Raw genomic sequence first — 21,268 nt, forward strand, 5'->3', positions numbered from 1 at the left:
GAGGAAAGTGAAATGTCACAGGAAAGCCATAGACCTAGCACGCAGGGCAGGGCTGCCCCTCGCTTCATTGATGTCAACCTGGATCTAATGCTGGAGGCCATGATGGAGAGGGAGGAGGTCCTTTCCTTGCAGGGTGGCTAGAGGAGGCTACCAGCTGAAACAACCTTCAGCGGCAGAAGGGAGATGGGAAAAACCTGCATTGAGTGCTGTAAAAGGTTCAATGACTGCATATGTTCTGACAAGGTGATTGCAACCCCCAACCCTCTGGATAGGTTTCATGGTTTGCACGCACCAGCAGCCACAACACCTGAGCAGCCTCAGGGCATATGCTGCTCCTGAACGTGGCTAGGCCACTTACTCACCCCTCAATGGCTCACAGCCAAAGAGCTGCTAAGAACCTATCACCACTGAGACACACAGCTCCTAATGCAGAGGGACAAATGACATTAGACACAGAGAACAGTGCCTTACCTCGCTCCCTTTTCTTGCAGGAGAAAAAGGGCACACGATGTCGGGGAGAGCGCGCAGACGGAAGGAGTGGTGCCCTTCTTCTACCGCATCACCCCAATGGAGCAGACAGCAATGGAGATAACCAGGATAGTAGAACATGCAGCAGTCAGGTCTGGCAAAAAAGGAGCTCTTGGTGGACCTGAATTTACAGAAGGGACTATGGTCATTAAGGGGATGTAATGCACTTTACCCTGTCTGATGGTGTATCATGCACTGATTAACAGTAGGTAGCCTCAGCACTACTACTGTTTCTACTCTTGAAGCCTAGCTCTCGATCTTATGTCTCCCACAGGTGATGTCCAACCCATGGCAGCCTCTCTTCCGCACCTACACAGGCCCAGAGCAGCAATGGTACTGGATTGGTACTGAAACAATATCTGGCAATATATTATACTTTAGCATATGTGCCAAAGCAATTTGAGGTGCCAATCTGCCACACAACAGTGACATCATGCTGGATAGCTAGTAGAGAGAAAGGATAAGAAAAGAAAACAGGATGTAGATGGGAGCATTAAGTTGCAGCTGATGCAAGGTGGACTCAGACTAGCACTGAGTAAGCTGGAACAAGCATGGAGAAAAGTTAGAAAACTCATCTTCATACAAAGGCTGGTACAAGTGTGGAACACTCACAAAAAGCAGATGTTAGACCAATTAATAATTTTAAATCAGATCAATAGATTTTTGCTAGCCGAGCTATTAAGGAATATGGAGCCAAGACAGGTGGATGGAGCTAGGATACTGATCAACCACTATTCTCACTGCATGGTGGAACAGGCTCAAGGGGTTGAATGGCCTACTTCTAAGGGTTTAAGGGCAAGGGAGACAGTGCTAGAGGTGAGATTTAGCAGTCCCAGAAGTGGGATCAAAATAGGGTACAGACCAAAGCAGGCAACCAGGAAGTGGGATAGAATCAGTAACAAGTGTAATTGCCAGTGGAAGCCAAATAGACTAAATTAGTGCTCATCCATGACCCTGTTGGATTGTACAGTGGTGGTCATGATGCAAATGAGATAAATGTAAGGTTCAATTCCTGTGGAACTAATTGTTCTGACCTCTAAAACATTGGAGAAATAAAAGTCAGTCACAGTTCCTGGCCCTGATCACAGTCCAACAATGACTACTAGAATGCAGGAGTCTGAGAACACCAGATTGGGGCTCAGCTATAATGTACCCCATCCCCATAAATGGATATTATCTACACTCACAGGAAGAATAGCCACCTGGATGATATATCCAAGAGCTGCTGCTTCCCATTTATAGCCTGTTTCAGTGAATTTCAACAGTAACACTTACTCAGTTGCTAAAAAAGCTGAGGTTACCTAAAGGTGACAATGTCTACTAATATGACATACCAGGCAAAGAAAGAAATAAACACCAACACCCAGACAATACTGATTTTATTTGTTACAACAAATGAGAAGCCACTACTAGTATTAGACAAGAGATTTATGGTATTTTCTAGCATCCAACATATTTTAAGCAGCAAGTGCTCAGTTATTGTTGTACAACGTCCAGTTCAAGACTGCAGCTGTAGCTGGACAGATGGGGTTCAAAAGCACTGGTTTGTGGAATTTTAACTGTAATCTTGCATCTTCAACTAAACATCCATCAATCATTTACAGAAAGCCAAACTTCTGGTACATGGGAAATATTCATCATGCACAAAACTTGGAGCCTGCACCCAGAGTATCGCCCCCTTAACCATTAATTACAATGTGACTGTACCGTGACAGATCAATCGCCAAGGCGTTAACAGAAAAACTCAGTCATCAGCAATTTTCAGGTTTTCAAAGGCCTTTAATACCAGAGGTGTGTTTTTTTTTTAAATAAACAGTTTGAAGAAAGGCTCAATTTACCTACAGCTGAAAGTGGCAAAACAGCAAAATCATTTTTAAAAAGGATTACTAGCATAAGGCAGGAAATTAGCCTAAAGAACACTTTGCACAAAGTTAATTTCAGGTATTGAGAAATTTCACTAACACATTGATTCATTAGGCACTGAAAACAAAGTTAATATAGCAACGTTTTTCTCAAAGGAATAAATGTAACAAGCCCATTAGAAATGTAATCAGGAACCATTTCTCCACAAAAGAAAAACACATTGCTCCAAAAAGTCATAAATGTGGAAAAATAATAGTGTTTAAAACTAGAAAGGTACTTGAGAAGTGTGGAAAACTGAGAAGGTGCAGAGAATTGGGATTGAATACAAGAGGATCTTCTCCTGTTCCAATCTCAACTAGAGCAATAGAAGCTATTCAGGCTACATTCACACCTCAATTATCCAAGTCAGAGAGCAACATGGGGATTCTAATGCACTTCTGATTGAATAGAAATTCTGGAAGACGATTCCTGTATGCATTAAAGTATGATCAGAATTTAAATCAGCAAGTTTAAATTCTGTAGTCCTGCATCAGTACAGTAACATTTACTTTGAAGGTGATTAAAGACATGTTAATTTCCACAAGGTATACTGCCTCTATTAATGATAGACCAGGGACTTGCTGCTGAGAAAAAAAAAAATCAATTCAGTTAATTCCTTCCTTCCCACCAACACCCTCCCTGTCTCTCCCAGTAACTGCACAGTTCTGAGGTTAGCAGTTTGACAAGACCAAAGGGGCTTTAACCTTCTCAGCCACCTCTTTACCAAGAAGCGCTTCAATAATTGCAAGGCCAAACTCGAAGCTGGTGCCTGGCCCTCTGCTGGTGAGGATGTTCCCATCTATCTCTACACGAGCTTCAGAGTAGACATAGTGAGCTGGAAGGGAAAAGCAAGGCATCAGAGCAAGAATTCAAGAACATTGCCACAGTATTGATAAAGTCACTGGGTTATGTTGATGAAATAAGATACAGATTGTAAATTTTATTACATGGATTGCAGGATTTTCAGTCTTTTGGAGTCATGTTCTGTAGTTCCATCCATTTCTCTAACCCCTCCGCCGAAACTACTCCAATGTTGCATAATCTATTTAGTTACATAATCTGTTTAGGGCAGCACAGTGGCGCAGTGGTTAGCACCGCAGCCTCACAGCTCCAGCGACCCAGGTTCAATTCTGGGTACTGCCTGTGCGGAGTTTGCAAGTTCTCCCTGTGACTGCGTGGCTTTTTGCCGGGTGCTCCGGTTTCCTCCCACTGCCAAAGACTTGCAGGTTGATAGGTAAATTGGCCATTATAAATTGCCCCTAGTATAGGTAGGTGGTAGGGAAATTAAGGGGGGGGGGGGGGGGGGGGAGGGGAAAATGTGTTAGGAATATGGGATTAATGTAGGATTAGTATAAATGGGTGGTTGATGTTCGGCACAGACTCGGTGGGCCGAAGGGCCTGTTTCAGGGCTGTATCTCTAAATAAAAATAAATTTAAAAACATCCATATATCAGCCAGTTTGAGATGACATTTCAGCATTATCTACAACACCTGCATTTGCAAAAATTATATTCAAGTACATAAAATGTAAAGTAAAACTGAATTCACACAGCTCTTGCAGTCATTTATGTGGCATGTAATGGAGCCAATGTCAAATGAATTTTCCAAAACCACAAGACTGTAGCTGAAAGATCAGCTGTTAGATGAAGCCCGTACACCAATACCCAAACCCTCCTGAACATGACACAGCAATTTCTATCCCCATTCACTACCCTCTATTTCTTCTCTCAAGAGAGTTCCTTGCTGGGGTACAAATACTGAAGAACTCAACCTGCTCACCCTAATGCCCAATCTTGATGAGCAAAGCCACTGTTGGTAAACTACTGAACAATTGGGTGGGTGGGGAAGAAACTGCAGCAAAGTTTGATCTCGTCCTCACCAGAGAACCATCTTTCAGTAGAAATCACCTGATAGTGATGAGAAGCAGGAAAAACCAGACTGGTTTACCACAACATTCCTCCAGAAGATGGCCAAATGTAATACCGTACTACCATGCCACTGAGGTAAGCTAATTTCGCAGACCAGGCATCAACCCTGGTAGCTTCCTGATATGTACAGCCCTGCCACTGCTTTACCAGCTGAGCACACAAAAACCATAAGCAGTGTACTTCAACAGGAAACTAAACTCCTTCAGGACTATTTAAAGATTTAATTACTAATTTCAATTTAAATTAAATACAAGCATCAAGAAATATGAATCTCTCAAACGAACACTTGATTACACAAGATTATAGCAAGCTTGTCTGCTAGACTGTAAAGGTGAATGCATGCTAGGAATGGAGCATGAACCCTATCCATTACCTCCATTCATCATTTTGTCCTTAGCCAGGGGATGGGTCGTGACTTTCCTCCCATAGCCTATTTCATGAGCCAGCAGAGCTGTGGGGCCTGCAAAATAAACAAACAAAGATTAAAGGTGGCTTTTTACACAAACAATTTGTCAAACAGAAAGCACATTAATTATATATATTAACCTGTCTTGCAGTTAAGATGTTACATAGCTCAGTCTCACAACCTAGAAGGGAAATTTTATATAAACAGTGCCACTGACAGCAGACACCATCAACATCAAAAGCACAAATACAAAAGGAAGCAACTTCCCAGCTCCCAACTGCTCATAGGGTTTGCGAGCAAAAGGAAGAGGGAGGGAAGAGGGATGAAAAGTGGATGCCCTCCAGTGACAGACTGGCAGCTCACTGGAACAAGTGTGGTGTCCTAAAGGCACTGGTCTGTGGTGGAATGCTGCACCCCAACACAACCCCACAGTTTAGAGCTAATTCCACTTCAGCATTCCAAAACAGGCCAAGAATCACTAAAACTATGAACCATGGCCACTTCCTGTCTGTGCTCATTGTAATTTAGCCTGTCAACTATCACTTTCAGTTGATAGACTAGGAAAAAAGTAGAAAACTAGAAATAAGCTACATCTTGTATCATAGCAAACCACCCCACCCCCCACCAACAGAAAAATGAGCAAGACCAAGTACATTTTGTCTTTTCAAAAGAAGTATGGATAATAAGGATTGGATTTTATTCAGCAAGAATAAAATGCACCATATCCTGCAAGTCAGAGCTCAATTACCATGCGCACAATGTCAAAAACACACACTTGATATATGGCTGAAGGCTTCAAGAAGGCAAACAAATGGCACTTTCTTCAAGACCCATTCTGACTATCTATGCTGCTATGACTGTAACCATACGAAAGAGCTCATTAATGTTACCAAGGTCAGAGAAAAGGACCCAGCAACTGACTCAGCTATCACCTTGAAGGGTAATAAAAAACCACTCCAAACATTAAAACATCTTTTCTTCCTTAGATGCTGACAGACTTATTATGCCTGATGTATCTGAAACATTTTACTCACATTTTATTACAGCACAAGAACACAAACTGAGTTATATTCAGATAATGGAGCAAGTGTGAGGTGAATACAAGGAGCAGCTTTGCAGCTGTCAGGTTTATTCACTGCCAGTGATGGGCATTCAGGAGACAAATGTCACTAGAGCATGAAGGTACTGTACACAATGTAGCAGAACATGCTGTTGAGAATAGGTTAAAGTCACATTTGCTAACATGACAGCAACTATGTTTCAAGAAGCAGTTCAGTGGGTGTGAAGCAATGTGAAAGATGCTAGATAAATGCAAGCTCATTGGCTTTGGTTAGGACTGCAATAAATCAAAGACAGACAAGCACCAGATAAACACTAAGGAACAGTGTACAACGTAGCTCATTTTTAAAAAACTCAGTGGGGAAATAAAAATGTCTTGGAGGTGAAAGGTGGCATTTTACAGACTTTGAACATAGCTGATAGACAAAGGGCAGCTGGCTTCAGAATTAGAAGTGTCATTGTCCCGATGTGCCTGCAGTGCAGAGGCCCCAAGCTCTGGAATTCCTTCTGAACACTTCTTTCATCCTTTAAGATGCTCCTTCTAACCTACCTCGGATGTGAAAGAGGGAGACTTTGTGCTGCTCCATCATCATCTCCTAGCAAAGAGCTTGGCAGCAGCCCATATGGTCAGGAATTTGTGGCATGGAGAAAAGGATTGGGATTATTAAAATCAAGGCTTGCAAGTATTTCTCTATTCCTTCTGCATGCCAATACTGTATTGTATAAGCTCCAATAAAGCCCTGATGATGCTTTGAGATTTGCCAGGAGAGAGAGACCAGGGATCAGTCAGGGGCAACATGTGGCCCAGCACTTCTTCCTCAAGAGAGGAAGTTATCTCACCCAGGTTGCCATTCACATCAGTCCAGAGGATGTCCAGGGAGGTTACTGAACCACGCAGCTGAACCTAGTCTTAACTTCACATCTACAAGTGTAAAATGTCTAACAGGAGGCTGGATATTGATCATAAAAGCAGGGATTCTGAATGATTTTTCTTTCTTCATTAGTAGCATCCCAGGTTCAATCACCATTTTGTGCCTGGTTAGCTGAACTCAGCCACAGAATGGAAACTGAACTCAAGTTACCCTAGGGAGTGTGGCTCAGCACCCAGCCAAGCTACATCCTACTTGAGGGAATCAGAGCTCCAATTTCAGACTTGACTTTTTTTTTAAAAATACTTGAACCCCATTAGATTGAGTTTCAGCATTCTCCCGTCAGACCATCTAAAAGACAAATTGGCCAGGGAATGGCCCTGCCCTTCCTCACTCTAATGCCTACCTTACTAGGTCAGGAATGCAGCAGCACTGAAAAAAGAAACACTCTACACACCCTTCCATTCGAGAGCAGATGCAGAGCCACCCCAACCCAGGAAATACTGTGGTTAAGAAAAAAAGACAAATGCATGTTGTAAAGATACCACAGGGACACTTAAAATCTGAAAGAAACCAGGAACCAACCAGTCAGGCACTCAAGCACTTAACAGGAGTGTTTAGGTTTGAATCTTGCTGGTTGAAAGAAAACAAATACAGGAAGTAGCACCATAAGCTGCTCACACATTGAGTAACCTCACACTGACTATACAAACTGACCATCTCAAAAGGAAGGTACTGACTCCAGCTCCAGAGTCTGACGATGCAAAAAGACAGAATGAAGGAGTTTCATTTTGGTGAAGCCTAACTAAGGACCAATTTACTCAGTATTAATCTTGAGGCTCAGATAAACAAAGATAGGCACTCATCCAAAATATTGAAGAAAACTGCACCCTAAAACCCAACTCCCCATTTCCAATTTGTTTTAAGTACCAATTTCTACACTCCCCACAAACTCCAACTTTTTCCTGAAATACAGTTTTGCAAACATCAGTAAACCTCTGGTACTTCACCCAAGCATCCATTCTTCATGTGAACACCAAGTGTCACTGCACTAGCTGATTACAGTTAATATTACTGTCAGGGTCCTTCCTCATCACTGCAACTGAATAGAGCCACTGCAGGCATTCTGGGAAATGTACCCCCAATAATCCAGAAGTACTGAGAACACTTCTGGAACCTCCACTGCTCCATGGCTGAGGTCACCTAATTTAGTATAGGCCAGAGACAAAACATGAGATCTTTCAGGTCTGCATGACTCTGCTAGTCACTTGGTTTTAACCATCTCTAGCATTACTATCACTGAATACCCCACCATCATAATCCTGGGGGTCAACATTGACCAGAAACTGATCTGGAGCAGCCATATAAATACTGCAGCTACAAGAGCCGATCAGAGGCTGGGAATTCTGCAGCAAGTAATCCACCTCCTGACTCCCAAAACCTATGCACCATCTACAAGGCACAAGTCAGGAGTGTGATGGAATATTCTCTACTTGTTTGGATGGGTGCAGCTCCAACAACACTCAAGAAGCTCGACACCATTCAGGACAAAGCAACCTACTTGATCAGCTCCCCATCCACCATCTGAAACATTCAACCCCTCCACCACCGACTCAAAGTGGCAGCAGCGTATACCATATACAAAATGCACTGCAGCAACTCACCACACCTCCTTTGACAGCACCTTCCAAGCCCACAACCTGTTCCACCTAGAAGGACAAGAACAGTGGGCGCATGGGACCACCATCAGCTGCAAGCTCCCCTCCAAGCCACACCCCATCCTAACTTGGAACTATAAATCGGTGTTCTTTCACAGTCACAGGATAAAAATCCTGGAACACCCTTTCTAACTGTACTGTGGGTGTACCCACTCCAGATGGTGTGCCACAGTTCAAGAAGGCAGCTCACCATCTTCAAGGTCAATTAGGGATGGGCAACAAATGCTGGCAGCAATGACACACATCCCATGAAAACAAAAAAAAAAGGGAAACTAGCATAGGGAGCTCAGGACATTTCGTTCCAAGCCAAGAAAGCAATACCTGCACAGATAGCAGCAATCAAACCCTTCCTGCAATCCTGGTCCTTCAGCACTTCTTTTACAGCCGGAGACTAACAAAATAAAGAGGAAAGGTGCAAATTCAAATGGGTTATTTGAAAAAGTTATTACTTTCTATAGCAGTTATGATTCTCTTGTCTAGAGACAAGAATGTACATTTTGTATTTTATGATATATTCTCAGGCTCCATAATATGCTCCAAGAATCACTTGTTCTGAAAAGCTGTAAAGTATTGATAAACAGTAAGACCACAGTATCCACATACATAAATCCTTAATTAAACAAGCGCATGGGAAAGGCTTCCTCTGCTATGTCCAGATTGGCCAAGAGAGTGTGGGAAAATAGCACACTGACACGGAACACAAAAGTCCGAGTGTATCAAGCCTGTGTCCTCAGTACCTTGCTCTACGGCAGAGAGGCCTGGACAACGTACGTCAGGCAAGAGCAACGTCTCAACTCATTCCATCTTCGCTGCCTTCGGAGAATCCTTGACATCAGGTGGCAAGACCGTATCTCCAACACAGAAGTCCTCGAGGCGGCCAACATCCCCAGCTTATACACCCTACTGAGTCAGCTGCGCCTGAGATGGCTTGGCCATGTGAGCCGCATGGAAGATGGCAGGATCCCCAAGGACACATTGTACAGCGAGCTCGTCACTGGTACCAGACCCACTGGCCGTCCATGTCTCCGCTTTAAAGACGTCTGCAAACGCGACACAAGTCGTGGGAGTCAGTTGCCAGTGATCGCCAGAGCTGGCGGGCAACCATAAAGGCGGGGCTAAAGCGTGGCGAGTCGAAGAGACTTAGGAGTTGGCAGGAAAAAAGACAGAAGTGCAAGGAGGGAGCCAACTGTGTAACAGCCCTGACAACCAATTTTATCTGCAGCACCTGTGGAAGAGTTGGTCACTCTAGAGTTGGCCTTTATAGCCACTCCAGGCACTGCTGCACAAACCACTGACAACCTCCAGGCGCTTACCCATCGTCTCTCGAGACAAGGAGGCCAAAGAAGAAAAGAAATCCTTAAAAAAGGTGTTAGGGTAAGTTGATAAGGTGGTTAAAAGAAACAGATGGGTTACTTGGATTTGTAAACAGAGGCACAGAATATAAAAGCAGAGATGCTAGAACTTTATAATTCACTGGTTGGTCCTCAGCTGGAGTATTCTGGACAATTCTGGGCACCATACTTCAGGAAAGATGCAAAGGCATTAGAAAGGGTACAGAAGTAGTTAACCAAGATGTTACCAGGGATGGGGGGGACTTTAGTTGTGAGGGAAGGTTGGAAAAGTTGGGACTATTCTCTTTGAAAGAGAGAAATCTAAGAGGTGACTGACCCAAGAGAGGTTTTCCAAAGGAGAGGTTTTTATAGACTGGATAGAGAAAAACTGTTCCCTCTGGCAAGTGGATGAATAACTAGAGATCATAGATGGAGAATCACTAGCAAAAGATCTGGAGGGAAGATGGAGATATCTTTTCACTTAGTCAGGATCTGGAATGCTCTACCTGAAGAGATGGAGAAAGAGAGTTCCATAAATAACTTTAAAATATAGTTGGAAAGGTACTTAAGGACAAGGAACTCAGGATTATGGAAAAAAAAAAGCAGGGATGTGGGTCCAAGCATGACTGTTTTTTTCAAGAGCCAGCACAGGAACGACAGACCAAATGGCCTCATTTCTGTGCTATATGTTGCTAGGAATTCTTTGTATGAAAATTTGACGTGCAAAATCAGGAGCTGAAAAAAAAAGCACAACATGTGCATCAGAAGGGGAACTGAATCAGTAATTTCCTTCCTTCTCCAGAAATTGCTGGGCTAGAGCAACCCTGTAATACCTCACCCAAGTGACCATTCTTCACACACTAGCAGAGAAAACTTATATTTCTATAGCACCTTTACTGTAATAAAATATCCAAAGGCACTTCACAGGAGCATTATAAAACAAAACACCTGAGCCACATTAAGAGATATTAGGTCAGATGACCAAAAGCTTGGTCAAGAGGCAGGTTTTAAGGAGTGTCTTAAAGGAATAAAGCGAGGTAGAGAGGCATAGGGAGGGAACTCCAGAACTTAGGGCCTAAACAGCTAAAAGCATGGCAGTCAATGGTGGAGCAATTAAAATTGGGGGTGGTCAAGAAGCCAGAATCAGATGAGTATTTTGGAAGGGTTGTGGGGCTGGTGGAGGAGATTAGAGATAGGGAGGGGTGAGGCCATGGAGGGATTTGTAAACAAGGATGAGAATTTTAAAATTGACTGGGGATCAATATAGGTAAAGTGAGCACAGCGGTGCTAGGTAAATGGGACTTGGTGCAAGTTAGGCCACTGGTAGCAGAGTTTTGGATGGCCTGTAGTTTTTGGAGCGTAGAATGTAGGAGGCCAGCCAAGAGTGCATTGGACTAGTCAAGATTTTTAGATTTAGATATACAGCACCCGGAGGAAACCCACGCAAACACAGGGAGAACTTGCAAACTCCGCACAGGCAGTACCCAGATTTGAACCCGGGTCGCTGGAGCTGTGAGGCTGCGGTGCTAACCACTGTGCTGCCCCTTCAAGTCTAGAGATAACAAAGGCATGAAAGGAGGTTTCAGCAGCAGATAAAAAGGAAGCAGGGAAAAGTCAGGCAATGTTAGAGGTGGAAATAGGTGATCTTAGTGATGGTGTGAAGTGCTGGTGAGGTAGAGCTGGATGTCGTCACTGAATGTGCGCAGGTTATTTACCCCTGGGGCATATCACAGTTGGGCCTGGTCATTCATCTCATTGCTGTTTGAAATACCTTTGGTTTGTCATGTTTATCTACTTAACAGTAATTACACCTCAAAAGCAATTCATTGGCTACAAAACACTTTTGGGACTTGAAAGGTGTCATATAAATTGCAAGTTCTTTCCTTGTATTCCAGAAAGGAGTGAAATCAAGTGCAGGAAATATAATGTTGGTCATTAGGTACAATGTTTCCAACAGCAACAAATTGTCTTAACATTTTAAATAATGAAACCAGATACAGTATCTCAGAGGTTCAAATAATTCTATTTGAACTCACCTCAGATAAGTTCTGGGCTCCAAGGTTTCCTCCAGGTAATACAATCACGTCATATGGACCCTGCAGAAAGATACACCAGATCAACTTTTATCCAATATTCCAACAAGCAACACAAGCTTAGCTAATGCGTCCCTCACTGCAAACAGAATCTCAAGGAAAAGCTATTATGCCATGGAGCGAGGGAATCAACCACACTGAGCAATAGAACAAATACAATAATGAAATGAACAGTGACATTGGGTCCCGGATTTCATCCAGTCCAATGAAGTCATTTACCTCTCCTGGGCACTGTGCTGGCTGGGCCTTTGAAATCAACTCTGATTTTATGGCTGGGTTTAAAATCAAAGATTCTTAGCCACAGGAAAATGGCACAAGAACACAGATTACAAAATAGACACTGCTGGTTTCTACTATAAGAATCCCTGATAACACCTCAGCTGTAGTGAAGACTTGTACTCAAGTACTGCTGGTTTCTAAGCTTACAGATAGGTATACAGTATTCAGCATGGTACAGTGTGTCTCAGTGTGTTTACATAATCAGCTTCATCTCAAGATGTGAAACAAGCAGAGATAGTAGGGACTGAGCAGTGCTCACCATGCTGTGAACTGTGGTGGACAATTAAATAACTAACAGGGGAAGAGGCTCTATGATCATCGCCATCCAGTAATGGCAGGGCCTAGCACGTCAGTGCAAAAGACAGGGCTAAAGAGTTTCCAACTACCTTCAGCCAGAAGTGTCAAATGGATGATGCAGCTGAGCCACCTCCAGAGGCCCCCAGCATCACAGATGCCAGACTTCAGCCAATTCAACTTACTTCACGTGATATCAAGAAATAAACAGTTGATCACACTGGATGCAGCAAAGACAAGAAGCCCTGATTTCACTACAGCTGTAGTGAAGAGTTGTACTTAAGTGGGGTGGCACAGTGGCTAGCACCGCAGCCTCATAGCTCCAGCGACCCACGTTCAGTTTTGGGTATTGCCTGTGTGGAGTTTGTAAGTTTGCCCCGTGACCACGTGGGTTTCCACTGGGTGCTCCGGTTTCCTCCCAGATCCAAAGACCTGCAGGTTGATAGGCAAATTGGCCATTATAAATTGCCCCTAGTATAGGTAGGTGGTAGGAGAATTGTGGGGATATGGTAGGAAATATGGGATTAATGTAGGATTAGCATAAATGGGTGGTTGATGGCCAGCATAGACTCAGTGGGCCAAAGGGCCTGTTTCAGTGCTGTATCTCTCTATGACTAAGACTCTAAGTACTAGCTATGCCTCTAATTAGGCTGTTCTACTAAAGCTAAAACACTGGCATCTACCTGACTGTCATACAGGCCCCACTCCCACCCACCTGCCAAGAATGAGGCACACATTATTTTGCCACATGAACATTAAAACTTAAAATTGCTGCTGGGAAAAAAAAAAAAAAGAGGGCCTTATCACATGGAATTGCCAGGCCCCTCACTGGAAAGACCTTTTTTGCATAGTAACAGACAGTACTTGGAATGGACAAAGAGGCCACACCATTTAATCCACAATGGACTTTTGATTACCAGACGTTGAAGGTGCAGAGGCGAGCATTCCAGGTTAACAGTTAAGATGGCCGAATACACAGACAGACATGGCCAGACCAGTTTAGTCACAGGACTGACTGTTGGAGTTGTTTGAATTTGAACTTGCCCCAGTGTGTTTGAAACTCAAAGCGGTTTGCTCCTGGACTGAAAAAACTCTCTCCTGTCTGCTCTCATCTCACTCTCACCAGCTTTGGAAACCACTGAAGACATATGAACCATGAGAGAAAAGTCTCCTACAGTGAACAAGGCTTAAGGAGGATACTGGGCCCCAACGAAAAGCAAGACTACCTACAATCAAGGACTACAGCGAGTTTGAAGCACAGTAAAAACTCCTCTTCAGAGATTGCCTTAAACCTCTTATTTTTCTTCTGCTCTTTCCTGTCCCTATTCACATGTGCGAATCACATATGGATGCTAGTGTCAGGCACAGCGTGCATCTGTAGGCATTAACCAAATTAATTTTTAATAAATGTCACTTTTCTGCTTTAAACCCAAGAAAGCATATTTATGCTCATTTCTTTGCCTTATAAATCAGAAAGTGGAGAACAAAGGATTCACCAAGGGGTGCTCAAAACAGCGCTTAAAACATAAACCCGGTTACAATAAGACCAGATGAAGGCTAAAAGGGACCCCTTCCTCACCTGGTCGTAACACTGAAAGTGGAAAATTGCCCAGGTACATCCTATCCAGAAAAAGCAAGACAAATCCAATCTGGCCAATTATCTCTCCATCAACTGAATGAGTGCAGTTCCAACATTCAAGAAGCTCAAAACTACTCAGCACAAAGCAGTCCGATTGATTTAGCACCCCATCCACCACCTTAAACAAACAAAGTCACTCCCTCCACCACCAGTGGCTGCAATATGTACCATCTACAAGATGCACTGCAGCAACTTGCCAAGGCTCCTTTGACAGCATCTTCCAAATCAGTGACTTCTACTGTCTACATAAGAAAAACATAAGAAATAGGAGCAGGAGTAGGCCATTCAGCCCCTCCATTCAATAAGATCATGGCTGATCTGTCCCAGGCCTCAACTCTTCTTTCAGGACTGCGCCACATAACGCTCGACTCCGAGATTTCAGAAATCTATCCACCCACTTCTTAAATACATTTAGTGACCTAGCCTCCACAACTCTGAGGTAGAGAGTTCCAGAGATTCACCACTCAAGAAATTCCTTCACATCTGAGTTTTAAATGTGTGACCCCTCATTCTGTAACTATGTCCCCTAGTTAGAGATACCCCCACCAGTGGGAACATATTCTCAACATCTACCCTGTCAAGCCCCTTTAGAATCTTAGTTTCAATCAGATCACCTCTCATTCTTCTAAACTCCAATGAATAAAGGCCTAACCTGTTCAGCCGTTCTTGATGAGACAACCCCTACATCCCAGGAATCAGCCTAGTGAACCTTTTGTCTAGAACAAGTTCTCCTTCAAACTGCACACCATCCTGACTTAGAAATAAATCACCATTCCTCAACTGTCGCTGAGTCAAAATCCTGGAACCCTCCTCCCTAAAAGCATTGAGAGTGTACCCAATCCACAATGACTGCTGCAGTTCACCACCATCTTCAAGGGCAATTAGGGATGGACAAGAAATGCTGGCATTCCCAGCAATACTCAAATCCCATGAACAAATTTTTTTTTTTTTTTTTTAATAAAAAGAACTGCTGTTGAAATATTTCCAGGCTGTTCAGCAATGGAAACATGGCTCAACATCACAACTAACAGGGTTTCATGCTGATTGGAGACCAGACCTATGAGCAATCTAACACACCTACACTGCACTACCGTGTTGCCTTGGCATGCACTGAATTTGCACAAACACAGCAAGTGTGCAAACACCAATCTGGCATGCTGGAGGCTTGCTTGAGGTTTTTATCCAACCGGCAAAATACTGTACAATTAGAATATGAAAACTAAAGTTCAATCAGTGCAGTGTAATTGAGCTCTGCTCATCTTTAGCTAAAAAGAAACTATGCCCCCATTTATCTGCACCCCTTGTTACTAAAGCAGAGACAACGTACCTGTTTAGCTGCATCTTGTAGGCTGGAGTCAGGACAAATAACCACATCACGGCTGCACGTCACTGGCTCCTTACCAGCCAGTCCTGCCACTGTTACTGTTACCTGAAATACAGAAGGACACCATTGATAATCACTGTCCATTGAAAAGTCATTTTAAGTGACAGAGACTTGCCATGGCCCAGCAGCAAGGCACCTTGAATACTCAGCTCCTCAGAGCTGCCACTGGGATTTCAGCAAAGCAAAAGAGGATTTTGGGGAATGTTCTTTGGTATCTACTTGAATTGTGTAAATACATAGCAGTACAATTCTAGAACAGACCCTTCCAGACCTGGAGAGCACATCTCGAGCTGTGCAATATTAACGGGTCACAGGCAGTGACAGGTTCACCGCTGGTGGTGGCAGTAGTAGGATCAATTTAAGGAGTGAATTCAGAGAATCACAAGAATCAAATTACACAAAGTATGTTTAGCTTCAGTATAATCTTTCCTAGTGTATTAATAGCAGGTTAAAATTTCTTGTGACACTGACCATGTCCCAGCCTTATTATCACAAAAATATATAGCAGACACAAGGCACTTCCAATCAGACATTGACTGGAATTGTCGCAAGCAGCCCCAGACCATTTGTTAGAGGGTCAGCTGACACCAGTCTGTTACTGCTATAGAGCAGTAACAGACACCTAGAATCGGACCCCTAACCCCTCCCCTATGTCTCTCTTTTCACCCCCCCCACCTCCTCCTCCTGAACACCACCCCAGCTACTGGACAGTGTGGAGAGACAACAAGGAACAGGAAGAGCTATACAAGATATCTGACTTTAACTGGATTACAATCCACAGCCGGACTTTAAAATGCACTGCCTGGAGGTCTGCCAATGTGAGGTATCATTGCAGAATCGTCAACCACACTATCCCTGATTGTTAGTTTTACGTATCTACAAGTTAACTGTTGACCATTTGTGTAATCCAAATCATTAAAACATGAACAAAGTAAATCTCCAAGTATACATTGTTAACATGGAGAAATTAACAGATTTAAAATCAGTGCTATTGATATAACTTATATTGATGTAGCACAATTAATGTAAATTTAACAAAATACAAGGCTTTACTCATTTGGTAGCACACCTACCATAGAGTCTAAAGCTTACAGTTCAACATTTTGGCAATAGCACAATCTATTCAGGCACTCCAGTGCACCGAGTGATCACTGCACAGATGTTGCTGCCTTCAGGTGAATTGTTAAACCAAAGCAACATTTGAAGAGCAACGAGCTCTCCCAGGATCCTGTCTAAAATTCCACCCTCAACCACCAAAAAAAAAACCAGGTTCACTGGCAAGTCATCACTTTGTTGTTTGGGGATCTTTGTGTACAAAATGGCTCCCACAGTTGTAGCTGTACACACTGTAGCTGTAATAATGCAGTCACTAGTACTTTTAAGACATCTGAGATGTGATGAGGAGTCATAAATGCAAGACTTGCTTTTTAAGTGGCATTTTAAAACCAGAATGAATGCCACTCAATTTTTCCTTTAATTCATTCACAGGATTCATTCAATGGTTCACTTATGCCCTTCAGGAAAGGAAATCGGTCACCCTTACCTAGTCTGGTCTACAGGTGACTCCAGACCCACAGCAACATGGTTGACTCTTAACTGCCCTCTGAAATAGCAGAGCAAGCCACTCAGTTGTATCAACACGCTACAGAAAAGTTGAAAAATAAAATCAGAAGGATCACCCGCCATCGACCTAGGCACCAGAAATGAAGGAAAACTCTACCAAGTTGACACTCCAAAGTCCTCTTCACAAGTCCCCAGATGTTAGTAAAAAACAGAGCTGTCCCACAAACTAGTCAAGCAACAGCCTGACAATCATACTCACCAAACCATACCTTAAAGCCAATGCCCCAGACTCCTCCATCACCAACCCTGGTTATGTCCTTTCCGACCAGGTCAGATCCACCAGATGTGGTAGTACAGTGGTACATAATCAGAGGGAGTGGCCCTGAGAGTCGTCTTCATTGGCTCTGGACCCCATGAAATCTTATGGCATCAGGTCAAACGTGGACCAAAAAACCTCCTACTGATTACCACCTCCTGGCCTCCCTCAGCTGATGAATCAGTACTCCATGTTGAACATCACTTGGAAGAAGCACTGAAGGTAGCAAGGATAGAGAAGGTACTCTGGGTGGGGGACTTCAATTTCCATCACCTAGCATCACTCAGTAGCTCCACTGCTGACCAAGCTGGCAGAGTCCTGAAGGACATTTCTACCAGACTGGGCCTAGGGCAGGTGGTGAGAACCAAGAGGGAAAAACCTCCTTGACCTCAGCACCAATTTACTTGTCACAGTATTGGTAGGAGTGACCACCACACAGTCCTTATGGAGCCAAAGTTGCATCTTCACATTGAGGACATCTGCCATAGTGTTGCGTGGCACTACCACTGTGCTAAATAGATCTAGCAGCTCAAAACTGGGCATCCATGAGGCACTGTGGGCCATCAGCAATAGCAGAATTGTATTCAACCACAAACTGTAACCTCATTGCCCAACACATCCCTCACTACCAGGGGCAACACAAAACATACCTAAAAACATGGTACCCACCTGGTGAAGCTACAGCACAGGACTACATACGTGCAGGCTAAACAGCAGGAGCAGCATGCTACAGCCAGAGCTAAGCAATCCCACAACAAACGATTCAGATCAAAGCTCTGCAGTCCTGCCACTGTTGTGAATGGTGGTGGACAATTAAACAACGAACTGGAACTGGTGGAGAAGGCTCCACAAACAGCCCCATTCTCAGCAAAGGGGGAGCCCAGTACGTGAGTGCAAAAGACAAGGCTGAAGCACTTGCAACCATCTTGATGATCCATCTTGGTCTCCTAAGGTCCCAGCATCACAGATGCCAGTCTTCAGACAATACTACTCACTCCACGGGATATCAAGAAACGTCTGAATGTACTGCATACAGTAAAGGCTATGGGCCTGAAATTCCCAGCTGTAGTACTGATGATTTGTGCTCCAGAACTAGCCGCATCCGTAACCAAGAAGTTCCAGTACAGCCACAACACTAGCAACTACCTGACAATGTGGAAAATCGTCCAGGTATATCCTGTCCACAAGAAGCAGAACAAATCCAATCCAGCCAATTTCTACCTCATCAGTTTATTCGCAATTATCAGCAAAGTGATGGAAGATGTCAACAACAGTGCCATCAAGCAGCACTTACACAGCAATAACCTGCTCACTTACTCAGTTTGGGTTCCACCTGGGCCACTCAGTTCAAGAACCCATTACAGCCTTGGTCCAAACATGGACAAAATTAATTTCAGACACAAGGTAGAAGAGTGATTGCACTTGACATCAAGGCAACATTTGACAGAGTATGGCATCAAGGAACCCTAACAAAATTGAAGTCAATGGGAATCACGGGAAAATTCTCCACTGGTTGGAGTTATACCTAGCAAAAAGAAAGATGGCTGTGCTTGTTGGAGGCCAATCATCGCAGCCCCAAGATATCACCGCAGGAGTTCCTCAGGATAGTGTCCTAGGCCCAATCATCTTAACTGCTTCATCTATAACCTTCCCTCCATCATAAGGTCAGATTTGGCATGTTCGCTGATAATTTCACAATGTCATTCACACCACACAAGGGCCAGGCAATGACCATCTCCAACAAGACAGAATCTAACCACCTCCCTTTGACGTTCAACAGCATTACTATTACAAAATCCCTCACCATCAATATGCTGAGCGAGTTACCATTGACCAGAAACTTAACTGGACCAGCCATATAAATACTTTGGCCACAAGATCAGGTCAGAGACTGGAAATTCCACAGTAAGTAACTCATCCCGATTCCCCAAAACTTGTCCACTATCTACAAGGCACAAGTCAGGAGTGAGATACAATACTCCCCTTGCCTGGATGAGCACAAATCCAACACCACAAGAAGCTCGACACCATCCAGCCCACTTGATGGGCACCCCATACACCACCTTAAACATTCACTCCCTCCACCTCCAGCACACAGTAGCACCAATGTGTACCATCTATAAAAGATGCACTGTAGCAATTTGCCAAGGCTCCTTCCACAGCAGCTTCCAAACCTGCAATCTCTACCACCTAGAAGGACAAGGGCAGCAGGGACACGGGAACACCACCTGCAAGTTTCCAAATAAATCACACCACCCTGACTTGGAACTATATCACTGTTCCTGGGTCAAAATCCTGGAACTCCCTCCCAAACAGCACTGTGGGTGTACCTACACTATATGGACTACAGCAGTTCACCACCACCTTCTTGAGGGCAATTAAGGATGGACAATAAATGCTGGCCTTGCCAGGAGTGCCCATATTTTATTAATTCATGGGATGCGAGCTTTGTTGCCAAGGTCAGCATTTATTGCCCATCCCTAATTGGCACAGAGACAACTGAGTGGCTTGCTAAGCCATTCCAGAGGGCAAGTAAGAGTCAAACTGTGGGTTGAGAGTCACACGTAGGCCAGGCAGCGTCAGATATCTGTCCTTCAAAGGCATTAGGAAACCTGAAAAGTTTTTAGATCAGTAGTTTTACAGTCACTGATGCTAATGGAATGCTGGCCTTTATAACTAGAGGAATAGATTACAAGGGAGTAGAATTCATGCTTCTGCTAAACAAAGCCCTGGTTAGACCACACCTAGAATTTTGTTAATAGTTATGGGCACCATACTTTAAGATGGTTTTATTGGTCTTGGAGGGTCTGCAGTGTAGATTTACTAGAATGGTACCTGGTCTCCAAGGATTAAGCCTTTCTGAGGAAAGATCACTGACCTGAAATGTTAATGCTTCTTCTCTCTCCACAGATGCTGCCTGACCTACTGAGTAGTTCCAGCACTTTGTTTTTATTTCTACTGTTAATACTAGCTTTTTATGCCGTATTAATTTAATTAAATGAGTAAATTCCCCAATTGCTATGTTAGGATTTGAACTCATATCACTAAAGATCATTAGTCCAAGCCTCTGGAGTAGTAACAACTTCGATGTTATCCTACCTGCGGGACAAAGCTGCAAGTGCACTTGGTTATTTAAAGACTAACTGGAGCAGGGCCCGTTGCACCGAAAGATACAACCTGCCTCGAGCAATGTTCCCGTCTCTGGAACTCTCCTGGAATTTATTTAGAGGTCATTCCAGGTTAAACAGCCGCAATCCCATTGGCTGTGCAGCGGGCTGATCCCACCCAAACTCTGACATGATTGGGCAATCCCCCCGCCAATCAAGCGCTGACTGTCCTCAATTTAACCTCCAATGGATTCATGATCGAAATTAATATAAAAAGTGAAACGTGGCCGCTCCGCTCACCCCGGCTCGGCGCAGCAGGTCGGTGGGAATCACCGTTTCCATCTCCTCCGCCCCTTTGGCCAAAATCACCAGCGCCCGCTTCCCCGCCATGTTGGAACAGGCAATAGCAGCGCCGCGCGGTGCATTATAGGCAGGGCTACGGATCCTGAACCTGGTCAGAACATACCGCGCCGCAAATTCAAAATAGCTGCACTGCAGCATACACCTCAAAAATAGGAACAGAAAATTCTGGAAATGTTCAGCGGCTGTGGCAGCATCTTTGGAGAGACAAATGAAGGGAAACAGAGTTAACATTTCAAGTCCCAATGACCTTTCATCAGACTGGGTTCATCGACCTGAAACATTAACTCTGTTTCTTTCTCCACAGGTGCTGCCAGACCTGCTGCAGCATTTTCTGTTTTTGTTTCAGATTTCCAGCAACCACAGTATTTTGCTTTTGTGTCAGAGCATGCAGAGTCAGGGGTCAATTCACAGAATGGTCTGCTAGCTGGTTGCAGGACAGAAAGCAGAGAGTAAGGGTAAAGGGTAGCTCTTCAGAGTGGCAGAATGTGG

The 21,268-nt window shown here is 43.9% G+C and overlaps 1 protein-coding gene across 1 annotated transcript; it reads right to left on the minus strand.

Moving 5' to 3' along the window:
• Positions 1-1,890: 1,890 nt before the first annotated feature.
• Positions 1,891-20,849, minus strand: park7 (parkinson protein 7). The gene is made up of 6 exons (XM_068017212.1): positions 20,717-20,849; positions 15,374-15,475; positions 11,778-11,837; positions 8,732-8,801; positions 4,732-4,818; positions 1,891-3,265 (listed from the first exon to the last, which is right to left on the minus strand). The coding sequence occupies exons 1-6, from the start codon at positions 20,804-20,806 to the stop codon at positions 3,102-3,104; spliced, it is 573 nt and encodes a 190-aa protein (XP_067873313.1). The 5' UTR covers positions 20,807-20,849; the 3' UTR covers positions 1,891-3,101.
• Positions 20,850-21,268: the final 419 nt, after the last annotated feature.

This window comes from Heterodontus francisci, chromosome 37 (genome assembly GCF_036365525.1).
Source record: "Heterodontus francisci isolate sHetFra1 chromosome 37, sHetFra1.hap1, whole genome shotgun sequence".
Taxonomy (NCBI): Eukaryota; Metazoa; Chordata; class Chondrichthyes; order Heterodontiformes; family Heterodontidae; genus Heterodontus; species Heterodontus francisci.

Bases quoted from the DNA above. Each gene is read 5' to 3' on its own strand.
- park7 (XM_068017212.1), bottom strand. From the start codon at position 20,806: ATGGCGGGGAAGCGGGCGCTGGTGATTTTGGCCAAAGGGGCGGAGGAG. The intron at 11,838-15,373 runs GTACGTTGTCTC...ATCTTTCTGCAG, and splicing joins TACAAGATGCAGCTAAACAG to GGTCCATATGACGTGATTGT. The intron at 8,802-11,777 runs GTGAGTTCAAAT...TTATTTTGTTAG, and splicing joins GAGCCCAGAACTTATCTGAG to TCTCCGGCTGTAAAAGAAGT.